This window comes from Mesoplodon bidens (assembly GCF_964165515.1).
Source record: "Mesoplodon bidens genome assembly, chromosome: 1".
NCBI classification, from domain to species: domain Eukaryota; kingdom Metazoa; phylum Chordata; class Mammalia; order Artiodactyla; family Ziphiidae; genus Mesoplodon; species Mesoplodon bidens.
Genome location: NC_138176.1, coordinates 28,022,070 through 28,049,277, shown reverse-complemented (window position 1 = coordinate 28,049,277; position 27,208 = coordinate 28,022,070). Strand labels below are relative to the sequence as shown.

General features: G+C 39.0%; 1 protein-coding gene across 1 annotated transcript; it reads right to left on the bottom strand.

Moving 5' to 3' along the window:
- Window positions 1-656: 656 nt before the first annotated feature.
- OGA (O-GlcNAcase) lies at window positions 657-27,208 on the bottom strand. Its single transcript, XM_081228703.1, has 16 exons — window positions 26,923-27,208; window positions 23,509-23,560; window positions 22,947-23,044; window positions 21,274-21,404; window positions 19,333-19,504; window positions 18,043-18,141; window positions 15,875-16,159; window positions 13,955-14,113; window positions 12,293-12,906; window positions 11,730-11,904; window positions 8,247-8,332; window positions 7,190-7,294; window positions 6,412-6,497; window positions 5,938-6,130; window positions 4,556-4,715; window positions 657-2,783 (listed from the first exon to the last, which is right to left on the bottom strand). Exons 1-16 carry the CDS (start codon window positions 27,119-27,121, stop codon window positions 2,647-2,649), a joined length of 2,751 nt encoding a protein of 916 aa, XP_081084829.1. The 5' UTR covers window positions 27,122-27,208; the 3' UTR covers window positions 657-2,646.

Sequence of the window (27,208 nt, the reverse complement as noted above, 5' to 3'; positions counted from 1 at the left end):
AAAAGCGAATACGCTCAGATTTGCCTTCCCTTCAAGGGAACCGAGGAGCCTGAAAGAAGACTTTCAGCTCTGGGTACTTTGTATCCCAACCACTCCATCCTCTCCTGGATATACTCCCTGCTCTAACAACCCTTCAGCTCACTATCCAGATGGTGGCGTATCTTCACTGAACTTCAGATGCTGGCTGGATGCTGGTGCTTGCTAGCACAGGACGTTAGCTCAAGCGTGGGACTAATTGCTTATCCTGACAGAGGCTGGCTAGTCCAGGAACATCTTTCTTAGACTACCGCCTCATAATTTGGGTTACGCCCCCAACTTTCACCTTCTGACCAAATTATCAGGCAACTGTGTTCCTTATTCTATTAGGTGGCAGGAACTCATTCAAACTAGCTGCCCTCATTTACCCCCAGGTTATAATTGTGGCAAGAGGGTGGCTTAGCCAAAGCCAGTCTACTTTTTTTTTGTTTTGCCTTGAGGAAAATATGGAAGGCAATCTTTTAGTGGAGATGGAAGTGGGAGAGAACTGCCTTTAAGATCCAGTCCCTAACTTGGAACAGCTGTGGAAAGGAGGAACACCTGCTCGGGAATGCAAGGGCAGGAGAAAAGGTAGGAGGCAGAAACAGGAAGGAGGTTTACACAGTACACGACCACACATATTCACTTCAAGTTTTATTTTGCCTCTTGTATGGTCTTCAGATGGTTTTACAGTTCATTTTCTACAGAAACTGAGCTGTGATCTAAACAATCAATGGAATACCACCCAACCGTAATAAATAGTCGTAACAACAGAAGATACATAGCACTGAACAATCCTAGCGGCGTGGACATGTTTCATAGTTAGCTCTGTGACCAGAACACCAGCCAAACTTATTAAAAGCCAAGATAAAGCTGCAGCAAACTTGCTAAAAATCCTGATTCCACAGGATGACGACCATGGAATGAATATTCCCTCCAGATAAAATGCTAGAACTGTCCACTAGTGTACAAAATGTAAAGAGAAGACCAAATGACATTAAGCCGTTTTAAACAGTATCTTGTAGAGAACTTCCCTTCATCTCAGCCCTTGAAAACGCAAACTTGGTTCCCGTTGTCCAGCATACCTTATGTATCCTGCTATCAGTTGCAGGTTTCTAACCCTGAATGTGAAGAGGCCTCCTTCGTTCATCTCACCCATTCACACTCACAGGCTTTGGTTGAAAGTCACTAGGTACAATGCTTTAAAAGACTCTTTTCAAAGCCCACACTGATGGAAATCTATGAAAGAAAATATGTTTTAAATTTCCTTCTTCTTGACCCTCCCTGCTCTCAGCTCAAAGTTAAATTGCTGACACAAAACTGCAGGGAAGCAAGATAACAAAATACTGTTACCAATCTATGGAGAAGCCAGCCAGCCTTGATTAAAAAAAAATGAATCCTGAAGAGATTACTTGCTAGCCTCATGCTCAGAACCCTTAAACACACCAAATCTAAATTAAAATACTTGAAAGCTTTCAGAACCTGTGGTTAAAGAGAAAAGGGTAACCGTAAGTCATTGGTTAAAGTGTGCTCACTCTTTTAAATTTGATACAAACATGCAAGAACTAAAGACTGATTTAATAAAACCAGCAGTAACAGGTCTTGAAATTAAACGACAACTGACCTGTGCGCAAATGGGATCAATCAGTCCCTGAACCCTACTTGCCAGAAGTCAAAACTAACATTTCACATGCTGACCTGAATTGAGGATAATTTCCACAAGTGACTGCACTTTGCAACAGACTGAGTCCTATGAAGTTAGGCGCTGGTACCCAAAGTGGTCACGGCCTAGCCCTAGGTGGGAGGCACTTCGAAAATAAAACTTCTAAAAAAACAAAGACAAAAGTAAAGAAAATACACTTTCCACTGATTTACATATTCAAAGTGCCATCTTGAATCACACCCTTTCATTTTCAAAAGGAAAATTACAAAAACAGTAAACACAAAGGATAGTCAGGTTACAGCTAATTTAGTTTATATACAAAATAATTTACAAGTTTGTCACTTTTAGGCTTTTGCCACAACAACTGCACATTTGTCCCTACAAAGCACAATATGCCTGAACCGATAATGGTCACAAGAGACAACTGGCCAAGGCTTTACAAAAAGCAGAAAAACCGCCCAAACTGAAATCATTTATTCAGCTTAAACTATGCCATAACCATCCCACTTGGACTCTCCACCCTGAAGCCTCTGAAACCAAATCTTTCTCATCTTTGCCATGTCCCCAAAGAATGAGGTACACTGCATTTAATAAGCCGAGGAGGATGACAAATGATTTTGATTACTCTTAGGCGAGAAATGCAACCACACTGGATGCAGAAAACAGTGCTGACTACATTTATTGAAGACCCCCTCCCTACAAGCCCACATAAGAGGTCTCAGCACCTAACACAAGACCCAATAAGGAGGCCCACATCTCTTTCATACAGGATTTACAGCAATACTATCTTTATCCAACCAGCGAGTAGTCTCTAAGCATGATGAGTGAGTTTTACATAGTCCTCTTTGTTTCCGATCTGAATTAGCCGCTCTGTTGCCGCTCCAGAGGCTGAGCTGTATGAAGACCCCAACCACCACCCACCAGGTGAAGTGAAGAGACTTCCCAACAGTTCATAGTGCCAACAAACATCACAGGCTCCGACCAAGTATAACCACATCCTTTGGAAATCCTTCCATTTTTGCAATTTCAAAACAGCCTAACTTGCTGTAAAATTCCAAAATTCTTTTATCATCAGGTCTCACTTCACAGAAAGCCCCTCGAGAGCCTAGGGGAAAAAAAAAATCAAAATATAAATGTCACTTAATTCGTAGAATTATGAATATGAATTGTAATTAATCTCTAATATATTTCAAAAAGATCATAGTACTGGCTTATCTGTACCAGCCCCTAAATTTCATACACTTTTTTTTTTTTTTTTTTTAAGAAGATGTTGTGGGTAGGAGTTTATTGATTTATTTATTTATTTTTGCTGTGTTGGGTCTTCGTTTCTGTGCGAGGGCTTTCTCTAGTTGTGGCAAGCGGGGGCCACTCTTCATCGCGGTGCGCAGGCCTCTCACTATCGCGGCCTCTCTTTTTGCGGAGCGCAGGCTCCAGACGCGCAGGCTCAGTACTTGTGGCTCACGGGCCTAGTTGCTCTGCGGCATGTGGGATCTTCCCAGACCAGGGCTCGAACCCGTGTCCCCTGCATTAGCAGGCAGATTCTCAACCACTGCGCCACCAGGGAAGCCCTTTCATACACTTTTTAAAATTTATATCAAGTCAATATTTATATTCATCAATACTGCAGTGGTAACTACCTTAAAGTGATGGATATGTTAACTAGCTTTAATATGGTGATTATTTCACAATGTATTTCAAGTCATCAAATTGTACACCTTAAATATATACAATTCTTAATTGTCAAATATACTTCAAAAAATATATATTTTTTTGCATGGTGAGTAACACTCTTCCCCAGAAAGAAAATCTTTTGGCAAAAAGGTTATAAGAAACCTGAAGGTAAAGAATACCTCTGTTGAATGTTATAATATATTTATGTAAAGTATCTTTAAGGGACCCACAGAGCCTTTTCCAGCCTATGTCGCAAGCCAATACAACCAGAATGTGTTTTATATGTTAAAGACATACCTCATACACCTGCATGATTCAGTTCCAAGCACAACACTGAGAATTATAATTTCATCGAACAGAGCTGTTTAAATTATCCTACAAAGGGGACACCACTGAATCAAATGATATAAAGATGCAAAAAAGTGCATCCTCTCACACATCAAGAACCCTCTAATTAGTGCTCAACAAGCTGCCCATTTTTGTATTGCCAAAGGCTAAAAAGTTGTTTTTGTTTTGTGTTGTTTTTGTTTTTACAGCTTTAAAAGGTTGTTTAAAAAAAGAACATGCAGGGCTTCCCTGGTGGCGCAGTGGTTGAGAGTCCACCTGCCGATGCAGGGGACACGGGTTCGTGCCCCGGTCTGGTAAGATCCCACATGCCGCGGAGCGGCTAGGCCTGTGAGCCGTGGCCGCTGAGCCTGTGCTCCGCAACGCGAGAGGCCACAACAGTGAGAGGCCCGTGTACCGGAAAAAAAAAAAGAACATGCAACGGAACACTGTTATGTTGCCTTTTTAAAGCCCAGAATACTCAATATCTGGCCCTTTACAGAAAAAGTTTTCATACCATTAAGGTACAGCAAAGTATTTTTGAAGGTTTAAGTAACAAACTCAAAAAACATCAGCGACTCTGCATTCCTAAATGAAGTCTTCCCGAGGTTCGTTTAATTTTCAACTATCATTTATAAGTCTCCTAGCAAAATAAACGTACACTTCTCATTTAATTGGGGCTCAAAATAAGCATTCATAGTGTAAAAGAGCAGTATTTTTCAATGATTAATACACATCCAATTCTTGTAGCACTAATAATTCAAAAGCAAAACCATAAACGGTGGAGAAGGGAATGTAAATTCACTTCTTTCCTTTTATCCTAAAATAGAGTCCTGTCCCGACATAGCCCAAATACCAGCAACTCTACGAATATGTACTCACCATTAGCCTTCAGTGAAGACAGGAGGCAAGCCATCATGCTTTTGGCTACACTTGGATCAGTTACTTTTTTGTGAATATCCATCTTTATCAGAGAAGGGAAGTTGGCAAGGAAAGTTTCTGGCAACACCTCCTGCTCTTCATGGAAACTCAACATAATTTTCTGTAAAATTTAGCAAGAATCTCTTGACTTTCAGTAGCTACTCATTATGAATCCATATATCCCAACTACAGAACTCAGTAACAGAAAAAGGAAAGCAATATTCAGTAACTCTTCTGGTAATTATAAAATTACCACATGCAGAATTAATTAGCTTATAATTCTAGCTGAAGCGTTTTTATTTTTTTCAAAGTTTGTCTAAATGTAATGTGGTATACTTATACTGGATTGGATCCTGGCACAGATAAAGGACATTAGTGGAAAAACTGGTAAGTAAGGTGAGCAGTTTATAGCAATGTACCGAAGTTGGTTTCTCATACTAGGACAAATGTAGAAAATGGGTGAAGGGTATACTGGAGCTCTGTATTATCTTTGTAACTTCTGTACATCTAAAATTATTCAAAATAAAAAATAAATAATTCAAAATAAAACAATTTTTTAAAAGTTTGTATTGCACAAAAATGTGAATGTATTTAACAGTACTGAACTGTACACTAAAAAATATGGTTAAAACAGTAAATTTTATGCTATGTATGCTTTACCACAATTTTTACAGAAAAGTTTGTAAGAGACACACTGGTTTTTCTTCATAGGTTCCTACGCTGAGAACTGTCAGATATGGAAAAGCAACACCTCAACAGCTCAATCACCAGCATGCTGCAGTCATGTCGATGAAATCCCAAGTCAGGGAGCCTACTCCAACCCAGCCTCCTACTACATAGAGACAATGTCACAAATACGAGTCCAAGTACATTCCCTACAAGTATTTATTGAAAATAAAAATTATCCTCAAGAAGAAACTATTTTTGAAGTTCATTCCTATTAGTTTTTAATTACCATGAGAAATGCATTATTGAGAAAGTAAGTCAGCTTCATTAGCACGCAAATGAGAGATTTTTAATTACCTGAACTTGCCCTAAGTACCCAAAGAAGAGACCATAACATCCTTAAGTTTGGTGCTTCAAAACAGAAAGGGAGGGAGAAAGAAGGTTCTTTAATTGTCTACGTTGTGCTTTTACTTGAGAAAGTATTACAACAATGCTTCCAAATCAAAAACTGTAGGGAACAGTGGAAAATACCATGCTAATAAGAATAAGCCCTAAGAATTCTGCTCTGTGAGAAATTCAGTAAGCACTGGGATTTTAAGATGTATCTGCTTGCTTTTTTAATAAGTATTTTATTTTCTAAAAAATTACCATTGTATAATTCTAAATCTGTGTATTACCTCAGCCTCAGAGAGTTCTTTGTCACCATTTGGTTTGGTATACTTCTCCTGCATGAAGGGAATCCAGGAAATTTTACATTTTTTAATGAAGGGGGTCACATCCACAGTGCCCAGGGCATAACCACATATGCCATCTTCATCTTCTAGGACAAAACAGTAATCCAGGCTGAGGGAAAGCAGCCCTCCTACTAACCTGCTCACAAGAAAAGAGACCAGAGTGAGTTAAGTTACTAACACAAAACGTTAGAATTCAGTGATGTAAGGCCCAATACACTCGAATGACAATGCGTGTAAACTGCATTTGATGTAAATACAAACTGGAAATATACACATATTAATGCTCAGATTTTATTACAACTGAAGTAGGACTTCTAAAAAACTCTATTTCCAGTCAGCACCTCCCCTCAACCTGATAAACCTGGCTATGAAATGTCTACTCCCAAATCCAACAAATCCGAATACTTCATCACATACTTGTCTCCAATAAGGTCAGGCTGACTTTGAAAAGGTAAACCAACTCCATCGTCATACATTTCTCTGCAAATCTTGTACACGGAAGCCTGAAAATATAATCTAGTTAAGCAACACATCAAGAAAAATGGCAACAGCATTTAACAACAATATGACTCATAAGTCAGAATGGACTTCTAGAAGAGGGAGTAACAAAACGTTTGGCTTGTCATAAATATCACCTCTGCTTTGTTAAATAGAAATTTATTGAGTCATATTTGTAAAGCCAGTAGAAAACAGCATGGTTATAGTAAACAGTGAGAACTGCTTTGCAGGAGATAGTTTTAGACAGTAAGTAGTGGATTCAAAATCCAGCAAACTATGAGGCTGAGTCTCTCTCAGTTTTCTATACATCCCAAATGTTTAAAACATGTTATTGTCTTTAAGCAGGCATGCTTTTTATTTCTATAGCTGATTATCAAGCAGCCTGTAAGCACTTCACAACTGAAAACTGCAGAAAATATATAGGAGAACATCAGCTGAGAACAACAGATCATTCAGACATCGTTCAGTAATTCCAACTCTGAATACATTTCATGTTTTTTTTTTAAAAGAACTGACATGAGATGTTGAGTCTAAACTCCTTCAGCTCTTCTTTAAACATCCCATGTTCAATGTTTTAGTTAAACTTTCTCCATCTAAAGTTTTAAGACATAAAACTGATACTTTTAACCAGGGAGTTCAAAGGAAAGGATTAAGTGTTCACCATAACCATACACCAAGTTGACAGGTAGATGATTACCTCATCTTTAGGAAAGTATGGTCTGATAGTATAAACTTTGGAGGTTGGAGTCAGTGGGGGTGGTTGAAAAAAGAGGTCATTTGCCCCATCAATTGGCAGCAAACGCTGTGGGAAGAAAAAAAAGGGAGATGATTAGTGCTGGGAAGATATTTACTTTTAATGAGTGTGCACTGCAGATTACCAACTTAACATTAACTGGCTACTGCAGGCAGACCTAAAGAAGAGGGGTGTGCTATGCTTTACTAATAAAAACACCTCTTTGCTGAGGGAGGGGAGTGCTTCTGAATAGAAGTTACCCAAACTGAGTTACATAGATTTAGTGGCATACTACTGGGGATTTAAATATACAGTAAAAAAAAAAATTCTATTCCGATTATGACAAATCTATTTTTTAAACCAATCTTATATCGACCATCTCTCACTAAAAGATGGCAGAACAGACTGTCAGGAGGAGAGGTTTGGTCTGAAGAGGGTTATCTGTCCAGGAGACGCTTTATCCCCAAAGCAATGCGCTTCAGTTTGCTGTGCGCAGCAGAGCACCTGTTGGGGGGAGAAAAGCAGAGCGCCTGAAAGTCCATGAACAAACTCCAGCACCAAGTAAACTGCGCATTTTGTTCCAAGTTTCATTCCTGGACTGTTCTTTCAAGTACAAGTATTACTTATAAAATAATTGGGAAAATACCCAAAAGCCCTTTCACCATTCATTTGCATAATCACTCGTCCTTTTTGCTCATGGAGTTTCCATTGGCAGACAAGCATGCGCGCATTGTGCATTGCGGGCGCAGATTAAAATGCTGTGCGACCTGCAAAGAAACAATGTGAAGTGTATACCTAGAGCCGCTGCGCTTCGCAGGCGCGGGGGGGAATTGGCAGCATCTCCTTCAGAAATTACTGTGAAAGAGGAGGAAAATTTGATTTAAAATCCAGCTATGTAACTAATTGAATTTGGGACTAGAAAGCCTTCGGCAGACCAATCCTTCCAGCCATCTGATGCGCAACATAAGGTTTCTCATAAGACAAAGAAAACGTCAATTCAGTTGTGAATTCATATTGATACCTGGAACTCTCCTGCTAGACCACCTCTAAAGGCCCAGGGTTCTTGGTCTCCAATTAAGAACTGTGCTGAAGAATGACTACGACACCCTGTTGAGATCAGATCCAAGCGGAGAACGTTACGAGAAAGGGGATTTCCTGGGGTCTCAAACGTCCAACAAACTAACAAACACTTTGTGGAAATAGCTCTCTAACAATAATAATCCAGGGTTTCAGGACAAGGCTGTGATAATAATTTTTTTTAATTTGTAATGGAATTTCAACACTGATGTTCCTTCCTCTGATCAATGAATAATCACTGTTCTAGTGAAAGAGTTCTACCCTTTCTTAAATTATTGGAAGGAAAAAGTGTCAAGTTTGTCTGGGCCACGCTTATATATTCCCTACGTACAGCTGTAAAAATCAAGGCAGCTGCTTGCTCTGTAGCAAAATTACAGTAACTTTAAAGTGAAATGAAGTGAGATTGATGAGACATTTTATTATCACAGCCCATGAAGGAATTAAACTTGTCTGAAGTCACATTTTACATTTTGAGGAAGGGTACAGGGAAGGGAAAAAGGGGGGAAAAGGGGTTAATCTTGTCAGAAAACTAAGGTCAGCAGAATAAGTAAAAGAAATTATTCAGTAAGTTGACAATGAAATGCAATGAGTACTTTTTTTTTTTTTTTCTGACAAGGGCAATCCAAATTCAGACTTGGCTAGTAACAATATCAGTCTGACAGATTCTGAGAACTAAGGAGAGCCAACTGATGCTCCTAATTTGTCCACAGCTAAAACATACTTTTCTTGAAAGTATGACAGTATCTGGCTCCTCTGATCAACCACTATAATCTTTGCAGCGCACTTAGCTCACACATGGAGTGGCAGGCTTTGAGGCCCAAAAGTCAGCATTTAAGGTCACCACTTAACCAACTCCACAGGCAATAAAGGAAGCTAATAATAAGAGATAATTAAAAGCAAATTATAATTGCCTTCCATAGGCAATAAAGGCATAAGGTAATTAAAAGATAATTTGGAGGCCAAATCAAAATCACCTGCCTAGTCTTCTGACAAGATAAAGCAGCGCAATATAGTTCTTTTCCAATTGAAGACAGCATTCTACCTCCTGTTCAAGTTAACAGTCTCATCAGTACAATACATAGTGTGCTAGTCAGACAGTCCCAAAGCAAACCAATTTTTTTGTTGACAATTCAGGCCCATTAAGAGATTATATCCAGGGTTGTCATTTTTCAGGGGTAGGGGTACTTAAAAATATATATATATAATGTAGTATTTGTAAAATAAATATGAAATAGGGTCAAAATTTAGGTTATGAAGAGAACCTGCCCCATTCCATAGCTCAGTGTAAACTTACACTGCAGGAAAAAACTACACGTCTAAAACTTTAAGATGAGCCAATTTCCCCTACCCCCCACTTTGAGACTACAACATAACTAGCACTTCCAACTATTACAATAAAAAGCTGCATGTACGAAGAGCTGTATAAATGAAAACATGGTTAATGCCTCAGTCGCTGCGCAAACGTGACTTCAGTTCATGCCTACTGCCCTTAAATCTACCTGAGCTACCTCACAGAACCTTTTAAGTTAAACTAATTAATCATGACGCGCTGTGAACATCTGCCGCTGTCCATCCAATAGTAGTAGAACTTGTGCTGAGGATTCTCCCATCTGTACACAATGGGGAAGAAGATAATAGAAGTCGTTAGTAATCAAAAGTACTGCATAGCCACATTCTTTAAAGGACTGAATGCCAGCTGGACTGGAGACTAGAGGAAAACAAAGGGTACTAATCAGTAACTCCCTGAAATTACTACAGAACCATGAAAATACTCTCTTTGTCGTGAGCTGTTGTAAAGCTATGTGGATGCCTAGATGATTATTTAAAGCTTCTAAGATGCTCTGACCTTGAGATCGTACAACAGCTATATACAATCTGGGAAAGCTGCCCCCATAACTGCACAGTACAGAGGTAAAGCCTGAGAGGAAAAAGCAGCAATACTGTATATAATCAAGAATTTTTAGTAATTCTTGAATTAAAAGCTGAGTATCAAATGTTTTAAGCAGCACTTTCTCAAATTTAATAATCCGGATTGCAAGTTGGAAACTTAAGAACTTCAATCCCTATAAGGGTTAATTATATCCTCGTGGCCAAAAGCCTGGAAGGCAAATGCCATCATCCAACAATCAAAAGAGGTTTTTCCTAAGCCTAAAGGCAGACGTGTATCATAGAAAAGAGGTATCTTGGAGCCTTTTAACAAGAGGAGGTCAAAATTCTCTTTTACCTGTTGTGCTACATATACAGGAACCCAAAATTCTCCATTTTCTTTTTCCCCAATTTATTTATTTTTTATTTTTGGCCGTGCCTCATGGCTTGCGGGTAGTGCCCGGACTAGAGATCAAGCCCATGCCCCCTACAATGGAAGTGTGGAATCCTAACCACTGGACAGCCAGGGAATTCCCTCTACTTTCAAATTAACAATGAGAGACTATTTTTAGCTGCTAATTAGTTGTATCACAGGAACATTTTTTTTTATATTTAAGAGTCCAAAAGTATATATGCAGAAAGTGAGAAATCTCTTTGCTACTACTCCTGAGTTACTCTAAGCTCACAGTGTTTCACACTTCTATTTCACAGCCAAGAGTATGTAACCCATCATAGTATTTGTGACTACTATGAAAACTATGACATGTCAGTTAGCCTTGCTGCCTGCTATGTGCTATGCATAAGTCCATTAGATATTCCTTATAGCTGGACTGAAAACCTGGAAATGAAATGAGATCCCTGGAGAAACTTGGCCATGCTGGTGCTTTTTACCAAGTTTGAGAATTTAAAAAAAAAAAAAAAAAAAAAAAAATTCACTGTTTTCAAAAGAGAAGTCCATTTAATGAAGCAGAGTTTTCAGAGGATTGCAATTTTTATCCCCTGCTAAAACCAATTACTTGGTAGAGGCATAAAGAAAAAGCTCTGTGAAATAATACCAAGTAGCACCAGAATAGCCTACCACTAAAGCTCGCATGCGCACAGGGGTGGGAGGATGGCTTCCTCTTTCCAGGCCCCCTTAGGTCATTTCAGCAATTCTTCTATTAAACACAGCATTAATGTCATCAAGACACAGCAAGCAGCAGAGAGCTTACAGAGTCACAATTCATAGTGTCTCATCTCCAAATCAGATAAAAGTGGTATACACGGTTCCATCCAGGAAGCATTCAGTCAGAACAAGTTAAAGTCAGTACTTTCTGACACATTTTCAAGATATTTATGCTGAATTAGCCCAAGGGAGAAAAATCATCGTGCTCAGTATACTTAGTGAGGCTTGCACCTCAAGTCTGTAACAATGGGTACACCTCTGAAATCTAGGCAAAGAATTTAAACACAGTTGGAAGTTCGTCAATTCCCTGTATGTTTTTCTCCCTGTGGGATAATGTCTTTTTCTTTTTAAGGGACAATATATCTGAGGAGAAGAGATTACTCCTGGTATACCTACCTAACCACTGTACAAAAGACTTCACCATAGACATTATACTCTTGATATCCCAAACATAGGAGTACATGTCATAAAGGATTGTCCTGTTGGCACAATTGGAGAGCCGAGTGAACATGCCCATCACTAGTCCGCACATCTCCTCAAACTTGGCTGCCCGCGACCGCCATTCTTCAATCTATTGAGGATCAATAAAAACACTCAAAAAATGGAAAGTTTAACAATCTAAAACACAGTTTATAAACTAAGCTGTTTATGTTATCAGGTACCTGCAAATTTATACTAAAAATTAAAGAATCAATGAGCTTAAACTTTTAAAGACAAACAGTAAAAGTTTGTCTCCCCAAACTGACAAATATTCCTAAAATAATCAATTTTGACTTTCCTTCATTCTTAACTACTATAAGGTCAAACTAAGGAACTGTATATATCAGATTCAGAAGAGTCCGTACCTACTTTACAGAACACATTCTACGATGTGGTCAGTTCTCATTTAAGACCTCCCCTGTATCAACAGCATGGGGACCCATCCAGGCTAGAGAAACAGGTAAATTAAGCATACTCACTTTTTCAGAGTCTTTTCCTTTACAATTGACACTGACAACACTGCTGTTTGCTCGAAGCCACTGGAACTCCCGTAACATCTGCGCTCCTTTGGGTCCATGCTCATAAGGAAGGTAAAATAGGTCAGCAAGTAACTGCAAATCCTCCAGAGTCACTGGTTCTGCAGTGTACAAAGGCTTCTCATTTGGACCAGGCACAAACTGCTCCTTGTTTGTCTGTTCATCAGTCTGCATCGGGGCAATATCACTAATGCAATCTTCCTGCATAGACATCTCTGGGGATTTTGATTCAGCTATGCTCTCTTTATCAGTGTCCATTGGTTTCAATTCCTCCGCCATTTTAGCTTCAACAATTTCAGTTAGTATTTGATTGTCATTCTTATGGTCTGTTTCTTCCTGTTTTTCCACTACCATGTCCATGGGTTCCTCATCTGACTGTTTCTTTTCCTCTTCCTTGGTCAAAGCTGTAGGCTCACCACTCAAGGCTGCTCCCTGGCTCATAATGGGCTCCTGGTAAACGGTTGTAACTACAGTTGTGGCATTTAAAGAGGGTGCTGCAACTAGAGGAGTCCCATCTACTACATTTGCTTTAGCCCCACTGTGTGCAACTTGCCTACCTATAAAAACAAATTGACAGAAAGATAATCAGAATTAGAAACAGAACAAATTAGATCTAGATAAATGTTTTCTTCTTATCTCTAACTAAGAGCCTCAATTTGAGATTCCAAATAATTTGAGCCCCAAGAAAAGCACAATTTCTCTAAACCACTGGGAGGTGGGGAAAGGAAGAGAGGAGGGGAAACACAGATCATAAACATGGCAACACCTATTACTTTTTTTTTTTTTTTTTTTTTGGCGGTACGCGGGCCTCTCACTGTTGTGGCCTCTCCCGTTGCGGAGCACAGGCTCCGGACGTGCAGGCTCAGCGGCCATGGCTCACGGGCCTAGCAGCTACACGGCATGTGGGATCTTCCCGGACCGGGGCACGAACCCGTGTCCCCTGCATCGGCAGGCAGACTCTCAACCACTGCGCCACCAGGGAAGCCCTTTCTTCTCTTTTGAAGCTCTGTATTTAAAAACTACTTCAAAAAAAGATATCTTAAAAACAAATTAGCAGGCTTCCCTAGTGGCGCAGTGGTTGAGAATCTGCCTGCCAATGCAGGGGACATGGGTTCGATCTCTGGTCCAGGAAGATCCCACATGCTGCAGAGCAGCTAAAGCCCATGCGCCGCAACTACTGAGCCTGTGCTCTAGAGCCCGTGAGCCACAACTACTGAGCCTGCGTGCCACAACTACTGAAGCCCACGCAACTAGAGCCCGTGCTCCGCAACAAGAGAAGCCACCACAATGAGAAGCCCGCGCACTGCAACGAAGAGTAGCCTCCGCTCACCACAACTAGAGGAAGCCGGCACGCAGCAACAAAGACCCAACACAGCCAAAAATAAATAAATAAAATAAATATATATATGTATATATATAAAAATTAGCATTCCGTCAAAATAAAAGCTATTTAAGACCAAAAGTAAAATTTAAAAAACCTTATCCTCTAGATTCCTAAATTTCATTTTGCTTGGCAGGCCTATAAGAAGACACATCACAAATGTTCTTTACTTTATGTCTCAAACAATGTGATCCAACCCCCTTACAAAGGAAGGCCAAACTCACTGCTGTACTGATGAGGTACGCCAAACTCCTGCAACCATTCTGTTAAAGCTAACTTTAGAGCCATCTGTGGACTATAGAGTACATCAGTTTCTATATCTTCATCACTGCCTTCATTTTCTAACTTTATCTGGATCGACACAGTACTGTCTTCACTATCAGCTGCAAAAAAAAGAGAAAGAGCACAAAAACAGTTTTCATTACAAAACACTAATTGTTACAGTAAAACCAGAAAAGCAAAGAACTGGAACAAGAACAAACCTTAAGCATAATATGCAAACACAACCAAGACCCTTCACTGAACCACTTCACCTAGAATAGTCATCTAAATGCATTGCTAAATGTAAAATTCTAATTGAAATAATAAACATTTACTTTAGAATCACTGGACAAGTCAGTCATAAATGTCCACTTATTATCAATTATTGGGAATACAAGGTTAAAGGCACTATACTTCCCATAAAGAAAAGATTCCCTACCCTTCAGGGGCTTATAACTTAAAAAGGCAAATAATTATGAAAAAATAATGGGCAAATTAATAAATGCATTGAGGGGAGAAGAGAAAATTGATGGAGAGCCCACATATGAGCACAGATAATAAGCATATAATGAAGAACCAGGGTAGTGGTAGAAAGAATTAAGTCTGAACTCTCTTTGGCTTGGTATTCAAATCCCACTATTCTTAGCTTTCCTTCTTACCTCCCTGCACACAGGCCAGCCTGGCTAATGTCCACCAGTCGTTAATGTGCTTCATGCTCTGCCTTAAAAGAGGTAGATACTAACAGCCATGTATACAGAGAGGATTGAGATTATATCCCTAACTCTGTGTTTTTTACTGGGGAGAGGAGGGTGACAATGACTGAGCCTTGAAGGGAAGCATTAATTCAATAAACAGAACTGGAAGTAGGGGTACAGAATTGAGAAACAGAACACAACTTTCAACTACATACCACTAAGCACCATAATGTGACATTTCAATACCCCCCAATGGGCCAAAATTCAGGTAACTTGAAATTTTCAGTGTCTAGTATTTTCATCTCTAGCCCACCAACCCTTTAATGCCCAGCAGACTTTACGCATACTTCGACCCAGTGTAAGTAACTCCTCTTCTATGAAATCATTTACCAGCACTTTTGCTTAGCAGAAGTAATCACTGCCTCCTGTGTTCTCCCTAGCACTCTGTAGATAATTATCTCAGCATTTATCATTCTATAGTACAGTTGCCTATCTGCTTTATCTAACACCAGACTAAATTCTTTCAAAGCAGGGACTATTTTATTCTTTGCATCCTTAGTGTCTGATAAATAGGTGTTTAAATGTTAGTGAATAAACAACTAGTCAGCATTCTCCTACTTGGAACTCAATTAGGAATTTTTCATAAATAATAAACATTTACTTTAGAATCACTGGACAAGTCAGTCATAAATGTCCACTTATTATCAATTATTGGGAATGCAAGGTTAAAGGCACTATACTTCCCATAAAGAAAAGATTCCCTACCCCAATGTCTAAAATGAGAATATGTTTCATAAATGTAAGCTGAAATTATATATTAAGTAACTCAGAGGAGAATATTTAGCCATCTAAAATACACCATTTAATAAAATCACCTGAAACACAAATTCAATCAGAATTATTCAAGGGATAACAGGAACACTAAAAGACTACCTTGTCTAGTTACTCAGACTTCAAAGGCTGAGTCACATTTTAAAAACAGAGAACTGAGGCCAAGAAGTTATTAAGTAACTTGCGCAAAGGCAGTCCAAGCAGCCCTTTTTCTATCATATACATCTCATTCACAGGACTAAACACCACCTTAAAAAAATCCTCTTAAACCTTGATGACAAAAGAATGCATACTTGCCAATGGTTCTACTTAATCCCAACTCTCCTCCCAAAGTCAAGAATTAAGTCATCTACTTACTCATCACTACATCTTTCCTCACTCCATTCATGTTTGATTTGTACCAGGTGGCAAGGGTGTGGATAGCAACATAGTTGGCTTCAAATTCACAATTTGGATTAGTCAAGACTCCTTTTAACCGTGGGATCAGTTCTGTAGATCTTCCTTTGTATGGGCCCAGAAATAGTCTCTTCTGATCATAATCATTAGCATGAATGTTATCCCAGATTACTGGAGCTCTCTTAATAATCTTAGAAACCTCTTCAATGGACTCTACTGGAATTTCTTTAGAAACAACTTTGGGACCTAGAAATAACGATCACCATTTATTAAAAGACCCTCATACAAGAGAGTGGCATGGACATATATACACTACCAAACGTAAAACAGATCGCTAGTGGGAAGCAGCCGCATAGCACAGGGGAGATCACCTTGGTGCTTTGTGACCACCTAGAGGGGTGAGTAGGGAGGGTGGGAAGGAGGGAGATGCGAGAGGGAAGAGATATGGGGATATATGTATACATATAGCTGATTCACTTTGTTATAAAGCAGAAACTAACACACCATTGTAAAGCAATTATAATAAAAATGTTTCAATAAATAAATTAAATAAATAAATAAATCCTCAGAGGAAATTTTTAAACAGAAACAACAAAGACTCTCATACATGGTTCTTCAAAATACACTGCATATAATTTTTTATTTTCCTTGTTATATTTCCTAACAATTTTTCTTTTTAAAACAACACAGCAGTATGTCCTTTTACTCAGCTTTATTCCCCTTGCCCTACATTTCCTCAGATCAGATTCCCAGAAATAGAACTAGTGGTTAAAAGGCAGGAATATTTAAGGTTTGGGTAACTTTCCTCAAAGTGACACATCAATAAGAAAGAAATTTCCATGATAACCATTTTTTACCATTATAATATATCCTCAATTAGACAAAGTCTAATTAACCTAAACCCTGGGAGGATTTCTGCCCTTAATTCTTAGAATGAAAGCTAATACAGCTCATTGATTACTGTCAATCTAGCATTACAGCTTTCATTTTATAAAATACAACATTCTCCTAGTGCTGGGATCAATACCTGTTAGCCCAGATCCCTACAGATCTACTGTTTATCAGTAACTGATATTCAGACTCACTGAAAAATCCTCAAAGATTTTTTTTTTAACATCTGTATTGGAGTATAATTGCTTTACAATGGTGTGTTAGTTTCTGCTTTATAAAACCTCAAAGATGTTTTTTTTTTTTTTTTTTTTTTTTATTTATTTATTTATTTTTTTGCGATACACGGGCCTCTCACTGTTGCGGCCTCCCCCGTGGCGGAGCACAGGCTCCGGACGCGCAGGCCCAGCGGCCATGGCTCACGGGCCCAGCCGCTCCGCGGCATGTGGGATCCTCCCAGACCGGGGCACGAACCCGCGTCCCCCGCATCGGCAGGCGGACTCCCAACCACTGCGCCACCAGGGAAGCCCCCTCAAAGATGTTTTTAATACTAAGTGAAGAATGTGTACTTTATAAAAGAAAGAGAATTAATAACAAAATATTCTGGTTAAGGCTCAGTTTTTTTTTTGTTTTTTTTTTGCGCTACACGGGCCTCTCACTGTTGTGGCCTCTCCTCGTGCGGAGCACTGGCTTCGGACGTGCAGGCCCAGCGGCCATGGCTCACGGGCCCAGCCGCTCCGCGGCATGTGGGATCTTCCCGGACTGGGGCATGAACCCATGTCCCCTGCATCGGCAGGTGGACTCTCAACCACTGCGCCACCAGGGAAGCCCAAGGCTCAGCTTTTTAAAAGTATCCAATTTGGGGCTTCCCTGGTGGCGCAGTGGTTCAGAATCCACCTGCCAAAGCAAGGGACACGGGTTTCCAGGAAGATCCCACATGCCGCGGAGCAACTAAGCCCATGCGCCACAACTACTGAGCCTGCGCTCTAGAGCCCGCGAGCCTAGAGCCTGTGCTCCGCAACAAGAGAAACCACCGTGATGAGAAGCCTGCACGATGCAACGAAGTGCAGCTCCCCCTTGCCGCAATTAGAGAAAGCCCGCATGCAGCAACCAAGACCCAACGCAGCCAAAAATAAAAATAAACTTTAAAAATAAATAAAAGTATCCAATTAACCAGAACAACCAACTCCCAAGTCCTAGTTAATTAAAAGTTTTACTGTCTAAATCTTTTTAAGACTTACCTGTCCACAGCACCTCAATTCCAGGTAGGAGCTTTTCACCCACAGTCCTTAAATAAGGAGACTGAGACACATTTGGATAACAGAAAGTGCCACAATATTCTGAATGTAGGGGGAAAAATTAATCAGTAAAACAGTCAGGAGTGAAATGGTCATAAGTTTTTGAATAGGGATAAAAATGTCTACCAATTCTAAATTATTTTCATCCAAATGATAAAAGGCCTCCATGTTATGTCCCGAAAGAAGTAAACTCAAGTGGGTAGTTCATTTATGACTCAACTTAAAAAAAAAAAAAAAAAAGAATCAAATCATAAAATCTGATATTCTTCCTCCAGTATTAGGACAGATCAATCCTTATGGTCCTATGGTCACCAGAAATACAAGTTTACTAAAGAAATAATTAGAATTTTTAGCATTTTCTACATAATTCTGAATTGCCTACATTTCTCAGTTACGATCAGAGGCCAAATAGACTGGATTCATAATATCATAATAGAAAGAATGCAGTATTAGGCCCCTGGTTATTAGTACTCAACTACAATTGATCGTAATTTGCAGTGAATTAAGTAATTACCAAGTATGATCTTATTAAACACTGAGTATTCACATAGTATCAGACCACTGAGATAAGGTTCATGGCTCACAATACTCTAAGATAGACATATACACAGTTAAATAAATTCAGTCTAAAATTTCTTAGAACTTTTTAAACTCTTCCTGAACAAGAAGTCAAGCCTAGGGAATTTTTCTTATAGGCTGAATTTTGAGAGGCAAAAAAAGAGAAAAAACATTTTCAATGGAAGGAACCAGGGAGAGATGAGAGGGGGAAAAAAAGGAAAAGGGGGAAAAAATTATTAAGCTTTCTATGCTGACTACTGGAAGTTAAGAGCCCAGATGGGAGTGGGAGGAATGAAAAGGGATACAGATATTCAAGGGCAGAAAAAAGGAACAAGTAGGAGGATATGAAAAGTGACTAAGTTAAAAGCAATGTAAATTTGCTTTTTTCTAGCTTTCATTTTTATAATACTATCCCCTCCTCTAATCCTGAACATGTAATGTTCATATACTTCCAGTACCAAAAAAATGCATAAAATCTTTTGCCTATTCAGTTGTCATTTATTAATCCCTAAAATCTCTCCAATTTAAGATGTGCAGAAATATCTTCTAGAAAAAGAATTCCTACCTTTATATACCAAAGGGAGAGGGGACAACACAATAAAGCCCATACATGGTCTTTTGAAAGTTATATATTTCAAGAAGACTAGTTAAATATAAAGCTATTATATACAATACCTGTGGGACAGAAGAGGAAAGTTTCTGGCTCTCCTAGGTACTGATAAATTTCATTTGTGATGGAGACCTGGGCATGAGCAAAAGAACTGAATACCTCTTTGTCAGCTGCACACATATTATGGTCAATATCATCAAAAAGCAAGGCAAATGACCTGCATCCAAACTGAGAAACCTAGGAAAAGAAAAAAAAAAAAACAAGATGCTTTACCAGCTCATCTTACAGAGTAAAAAACAAAGGATTTCAAATATTAAAGTATATACTTAATAGTTATACTTAAAAGTCAAATATTTTCCTTAGTAGAATGTTCAATGCCAAGCCATTGCCTTTATATTTTCTATGTTAAACAGCTAGACAGTTTGGGGACCCATTTTTTCATTTGGGTTTGAATGCAATATGCCAATATGTCTAACAAAGCTTCTATAACGCAGCTTATCCTTCTACCTCCTTCACTGCCAACTACAGAAAACCAAACAGAAAAAAAAAAAACCCAACCGTGAACAATAAATAAACTCTAAGACATGACAAACCCAAGTCACCTGTTCCAGTCAAGATATACTGATGCTAATTAATTTCTTTGCACATAAATCTAAGCCATCAATCAGAAAGACCAACATAGTAGAATATGATCAAATAGGTAAATAACCTTTTAAAAGCTTATTCACAGAAATTTAACTACTTTAACTTTTTTTTTTTTTTTTTGGCCGTACCATACGGCTTGTGGGATCTTAGTTCCCGGAAAAGAGACTGAATCTGGCCCCAGCAGTGAAAGCACCAAGTCCTAACCCCTGGACCGCTAGGAACCTCCCAAACTACTTTAAATTTTTTACCAGCCATTTTAATGCCACCAATAATATAATTTTTATTTTTTAAAGGCCACACTGCACGGCAAGCGGGATTTCTTAGTTCCCTGACCAGGGATCGAACCTGCACCCCCGCGCATTGGATGCGTGGAGTCTTCACCACTGGACCACCAGGGAAATCCAATATAAACTTTTGCTTAAAGAAACATATATAGGGGACATCCCTAGCGGTCCAGTGGTGAAGACTCCGCGCTTCCAATGCAGGGGGTGCAGGTTTAATCCCTGGTAGGGAACTAAGATCCCGCATACCACAAGGCCAAAAAAAAAAAAAAAAAAAAAAAAAAGAAAGAAACATATATATATTTTAAAAAACAGCACACTTACTTTACCAAAAAACATGTGCAGCTTTTATGTTAAGCAGAATTTAGACTCCAATCAGGTTCACCAACAGCTTACACGTTTACCTAGTTTTTCTTCTCATTTTGGAAAACTAGCCAATCATGTCCGAACTAAATTTATATCTCTTGTCCATATAACTGAGTGAACCTATTTCTATAACCTCACTCAGAAATTCAGTCAGGCACCCAACAGAGTTTCTGGAAATGTGACTCTGGACCACTCAGAATTTCCTGGAATCTGAGGTAAGTCTCCACCTCAAGTCTATATTAAGAATCTCTGGGAATGGAGCCTATAAGAACCCCCCCCCTTTTTTTTTTTTTTTTGCGGTATGCGGGCCTCTCACTGTTTTGGCCTCTCCCGTTGTGGAGCACAGGCTCCGGACGCGCAGGCTCAGCGGCCATGGCTCACGGGCCCAGCCGCTCCGCGGCATGTGGGATCCTCCCGGACCAGGGCACGAACCCGTGTCCCCTGCATCGGCAGGCGGACTCTCAAGCACTGCGCCACCAGGGAAGCCCTATCTGTTTTAAGGCAGTGCTTATGCAAACTGAAGTTTGAGAAGCAATGGTACCTCCAGTAAAGCTCTTTTGACTCACTTTAGAAAATATTCCTCTTATCAAAAGAGTTAAAGTAAAAAAATTTGTACAGAAACAAAGAAGTACTACGAATTTGGTTTCCTTTTTACATCATAAAAGCAACTCAGAAAACTTTTAGGGAAAAATAATGAAAAAGTAAGGAAATTACCTGGTCCAGTTTGCGTTTCAATGTAGATACTTCCTTGGGGTTAGAAAAGGTAATATCCAATCCAGGTGAGATAGCGTAGATGAACTCTATCTCATATTCCCGTGCAGCAGAGATGAGAGTCATAAGTTGCTCTAAAGAATAGAGTCCATGATTTAAGAAAGCACCACAAAAACTAAAAGAGCCTTCACCTTTAAACTGAAGGTTATTTTCTCCAATTTTCAATGAGTCAAGAAAAAAAAAAAAGTCCCTTAAATTCTACAAAATTGTCAGGTCCAATGTGACAATACATAATGGCACAAACCTGATGTGATTTAACGTCACCCTGAACTCAATAAAAGCACTGCCATTTCTCAAAAATACTGAATTAAGCATCAATTCTCTTACTGAATACAAAACATTTTTATTTCCTATAATATTTGAGAGGTATGCTTTCATTTTTGCTGTCTCTGTACAACTGGAATTCCTAAATAAATACATCTACATATAGCAACTTTATAATTTGGAAAAAAAGAAAAATGTGTTCTTAAGAACCAGGGTTAAGTGATGGCCTTAACAATCTTGACATCTTTGTAACTACAAGAAAAATATTCATCACAGTTTTAAGTCTCTAAAATGGGAAAGACAATTTTCCTAAGTAAACTGACATTCCATAATGTCATAATTCCATAATTCCTAAGTAAACTGACTATTCCATACCACAGGATATATCTTTAAATAACTTTCAGTGGTATCTCAAGATAGTCATTTGACTATATTTTGATATTAAATTTCATTACCAGCATCACCAGAAAATAATCACGTTGAAGACACTTAAGTTATATAGAGTAGTAAACAACAACACTAGATCGAGTTTTAATTGCTTTTCATATTTTAAGAAAACTTTCTGCCTTCAGTGCCTTGACTGGGCTCTGTAACCAAATATCTTGTTAGCTACCATTTAATTCCAGGTATGAAAATGTTCCCCCATTCACTCAAGTCCCCAAAGAAAAGCACCACTTGTCTAATTTACTTCTCTTAATTATGAACTTTATGTAACTAACTCGACATAAGAACACATGTAACAAGGATAGTTCAGGATGGTTTTTCACTTCAGTATAGGCCCAGACTAGGGTGAGGCCCTTCATTTTAAATAAAGACAGGACCAGTAACAGAAATCAAGTGGTCAAGACCAAGCCATACTTGAGCCTGAAGCAAAAGGATCAGTAGTACTAACCCTATCTTTATTTAAATTTTGGTATTTTGTTTGTGGATTTTTTGCATTAGTTCTGGTTTTAAAAATGGATAATAAAGTATTATTCATCTTGATTATTGATTTTTGGAGTCCTTTAAAATTTGCACTGCCGGCAGGCCCCTCACTTGCCTTGCCCTAGGCCTAGCCCTGCTTCAGCACCTCTTTGTCTAATGGCCCACTGTTTAGTCCACTGGCAGAAGTTAAAAAGTACAATTTATGACCACAGAACAGGTGAAGTAAGACTGGTATACCTGAAAATCACACCATGGCTACACACTGTTAGAGCTACTCTTTCAATATGCACTAACACACAGAGTTACCATATAAAAGAAAACTACCTACAAAGTGAAAGTGGAATACTTAATTCTTGTACAACTACATTTAAAATATAGTTGTTTTCTTCATGTACTCAGAATTTATGGATTAAAAAGAAAAAGATTACCAGCTTCCTCCACTGAATACATCTCTCGCCAAAACATCCTATGTTTGTAGTCATCTTTTGGAGCATACAAATATGTATTTAATTCCCATTTCTGGAGCCTTAAGAGAAGAAAAAATTACACGTATATAAACAGGCAACATGTATAACCTGTAAATCTCACTTTATTTCCTTTTCTTGGAGCAGCTCCGTCTCTTAAAAAGCTAATATTCTGGGGCAGTAGCTTTTAACCTTTTTGTAATCCAGTGGAGTTGTAAAAAATTAAATATTATAAGGAATGTCAACATATTATAAACAGTCTTAAATAAAAATACAACAGCTCTGAGTAAGACAGATGAGCCCAAAACCTATCCAGCTTTCCCAGGAAAGTTTGAGAACCACTGGCTTAGGTGAAGAAGAGGAAAAAGACCAAGGTAAAGTAACTTCTACAACTGAGAAATCATCAAAGGGCACCTGGCCTATTCAGTGTATTTCCTCGAACAAAAGGAAATGTTAAAAAAAAAAAAAAAAAAAAAAAGGAAATGTTAATCGTTTAAGACTCTCCTTCACGTAATAAAAAAATTACCTTCTAAAGAGTTCTTTTCTCTGCTCCATAACCCATGGTCTTCCATAAAATCCTAGATACAAAGTAAGAATGAAATTATAAGAATGTGATAAACTATCTACTGAGAAAAGCAGGTTACAATACATACAACACCACTTTGTAAAAAATATGTACAATAGACAAAGATCTGAAGGATGTTTAGTAAAACATTAAGGTGTTTCAGGGCGATATTTTAAAGTGATTTTAATTCCCTTTTTGCTTAGGTAAATTTTCTGGTTTTTCTACCATGAACACATTATTTATACGATAAAGTCATCTAAAAATAGCTAAACATCATCTCTTTTCACTGCCAAAAAAGACCAAATATATTTAAATCTAACTTTAAAAAAAATTATCTCAATCTTACAGTGGGGAAAGGGGAAGCAAAGTAACCACAAACTGCTAATAATAACAATTACTACCTAGAAGGAGAGTTAAACCCACTTTTAGAGGGGGAAGGGGCGAAAACAAGTAAGGTAGGGAAAAAACCAGGGACAGAATTAGAAAAGAATCTGATTGATCTAATTTTATGATGGCTTTTTTTTTTTTTTGGTTCCCAAAATTATAAAAGGGACCCAAAAAATGCCTTAAACTACACTCAACAAATTCAACATTGGAACTGGCCCAAACAGGAAACTCTCAAGCAATCTCAATTCCAGAGCAAATGTATAAACAACTGAAAATTCAAGAACGTGACTCACTCCAGAGTATCCTAGATGGGGGCAAAGCAATAGTAATGCACACTGCAAGAAACAGAACTGCAGAATGATGACTTAAGTAGTGGTATAAGTACCAAACTGGTATTTAGAGCTGCGGCTTGTGCTAATCACACCTTACAGCTTGCCTAACCTTTATTTCCAACCTGTCTCAGTCTAATCATCTGCAAGAGGTAAGGACAACCTCCCAGGAATATCATAAAAATGGTTCAAATTGTGTTTTGAACACATAATGTTCCTTACGCGCGCGCACACACACACACACACACACACACAGTTTAAGAAACTAACTCAAAAACCAAACTTTCTGAACAGTAGTAAGCTCCACTCTAGATAGAATAGTTACTCTGCACCACAAAGACAATGACAGGCCAAAGAAAAATTCGTTACATACTAATATATGAAACTGTGGCACTTTCAATCTGGACAATTCAATGGTTACTCTCTTACAGGTGATTTAAAGTATTAGGTGAATTTCACAAGTCTTTATAGCTTTCCTACAACACTCTGCATTATCATTTTTCTCTTAAAGTAGTAGGCATTAAACTTCCCTTTAGAGCTGCTTCAACACGAAAAAAAAATTTTTTTTTCAAGTGACTAACACTTTAATCTTCAGAAATCCTAACTTTGCTCTTTGAGAGTAAGGTTCATGGTTTTAGTTAATTGGCACCGCAAAGAGGAAGTAGTGCTGTTACACATGAGTTAAAATCAACAAAGGTCTGTCCACAGACCGTGCAACACTATTCACTTCATTAAACTGAACCTAAGATGAACTGGGGACTTTGGTGATTATGATGTGTCAGTGCAGTTCATACTTGGTTTTGAAAAAAGTCTTTAAAAAAAAAAACAACACTCAGGGTAGACGTTTTTAGCAAAACTTTTGTTTCACTTTTATATATGTATACATATTATATATGTGTGTGCGTTTGTTGGACTGTGATGTAAAATGTACTTTTTAGATCAAAAAAGTTTGCAGGCCACTGTAGTTAAATTATACTGGCAAATAAAAGCAAATTAACCTCAAAAATAAATAATAAATAAATAAATAAAATCAACAAAGGTTTGTGAGGGAAAGAAAAGCAAAACAAACACCAAAAAAATATCAGGTGCTCAGTCACCAAGAAAACATACTAGAGAATTGAAAGGAGAAAAGACAACAGATAAGACAATTTTAAGTAAACTAGTTCCGTTTTAATACTATTCTGAAAAACAAACCAACTGATCTAAACCACAACTAACTTTTCTCCATAATTACTGAAGGTGTAATAGACAGGCAAGTTTCCTTAGATTCACTTTAGTCTAGCTCTAAAATTTCTAATCCCCCAGCACTCCTTTCCCACCCTCCACCCCAAGATCTTACATAACAAAGTACAGATTCTAGCCCTATATATACATCAATGGATAAATCAAACAAAGCAATCATGTTTTCATAAACACTGACTCCAGTCAAATACACAGGCAGTTTTCCATTCTGTTTTCCCGAAAATTCTGCAAGACAGTTAACTTTGCTGAGCCGTTTCATTCCTTATGGTAGCTGCCAATTAGTATGTTCTCTCCTACAATCAAACTTTATCTAATGTAGTATAACCACCACCCATCTTTCAAATGAATACTCCGTGAGTACCAAAGCTCTCAGCCAAGAGGACAATGCTTCTTTCCTTTTCCACATCTTTCTGTTTTTTTCATAAAGACCAGTATTTTTTAGTGTTACTCCTATGCACACCACATATAGGGGAGAACTAATAAAGTATACAGCTAAGAAACCCTGGGTCACCCAAAATACTTCAGAGAGTTCAAATACATGCTGTACTCCAGGAAAGAGCAATAATGAAACTGATTCATGCTTCTCTTAGAATGCACAGCCCAACATTTGTTCATTACATTCATAAACTGTGATACAATCTTCTGGTCATTTTCCCCAACCACCAAAAAAGTCCATCATTCCTTTTAAATGGAAATGGGAAGGAAGTGAAAAGGGAATTTTTACACCTCTTCTGCAGTCACTAAAATTCCGTATCTCAAATACTATTAAAATCAAAGCTTCATCCCTCAGAGGCAAGGCACAGTAGTTGGCAAAGGGCAATTTTCTAGGCTGCAAATCAATCTTCAAAGGATGGGGGGTTCTGGACTGGCCAGCAAAAAAACAAACAAAAACACAAGAACAAACAAAAAAACACAAGAACAAACAAAAATTCTAAGCAGAAAGGAATTTGTAAAACTGTAAGACGACAGTGCTTCTCTTCACTCCAGCAATACAACTAGCACACCTGTACGGGTAGTCTTTTTTCAAAGAGTGGGGACAACAAAACTAAACACATCTCTCCATTTGAACACAAAACACCCTAGGGAATAACATCCCAAGGTACAAAGACGTAAAACTCAGAGCCTAAGACTAGGCTCCTTACACCGCCTCCATTGGAGCATGCCTGGCTCCAAGCCCGAGGCGGGTGGGGTCAGGCTTGTTAATAGCCGGGAGGGAATTCGACGCCGTTTCAGAACGCGAGAAAAGACCTGCCCATCCTCTCGCCTCTTCCCTCATTTCAGCAGGGTCAAATTTCAGACCCAAGGGAATAACCCCCTTTTAGAGCCCCCTCCCCCCCGCAAAAAAAGAAAGAACGTATTACTATGGGGTGGAAAGGGAGGGAGGACGCTCTTGCCCAGCCCGCGCCACAGCGCTCACCTTCCACCACGCCACAGAGGAACCTCCGAGCCCCTCCTGCCGCCCCGGCCACCGCTGCTCCCCCGGCCCCGGTTGGGTTGTCTTCTCCAGGGGCTGGAGCTGCCTGCGGCTCCAACGATGCGCCCGCGGAGGCGGCAGGGTTGGAGTTGAGCTCGCTCTCCCGCTCCTCCAGCGCCGCCTGGCTCTCCTTCTGCACCATCCTCCTGCCCCCGGCCGCCGCCACCTCTGCAGGTCTTCCTTGGCCTCCGTCCGTTGGGCCGCCGGCCCGGAGAGCCCCAGAAACGGC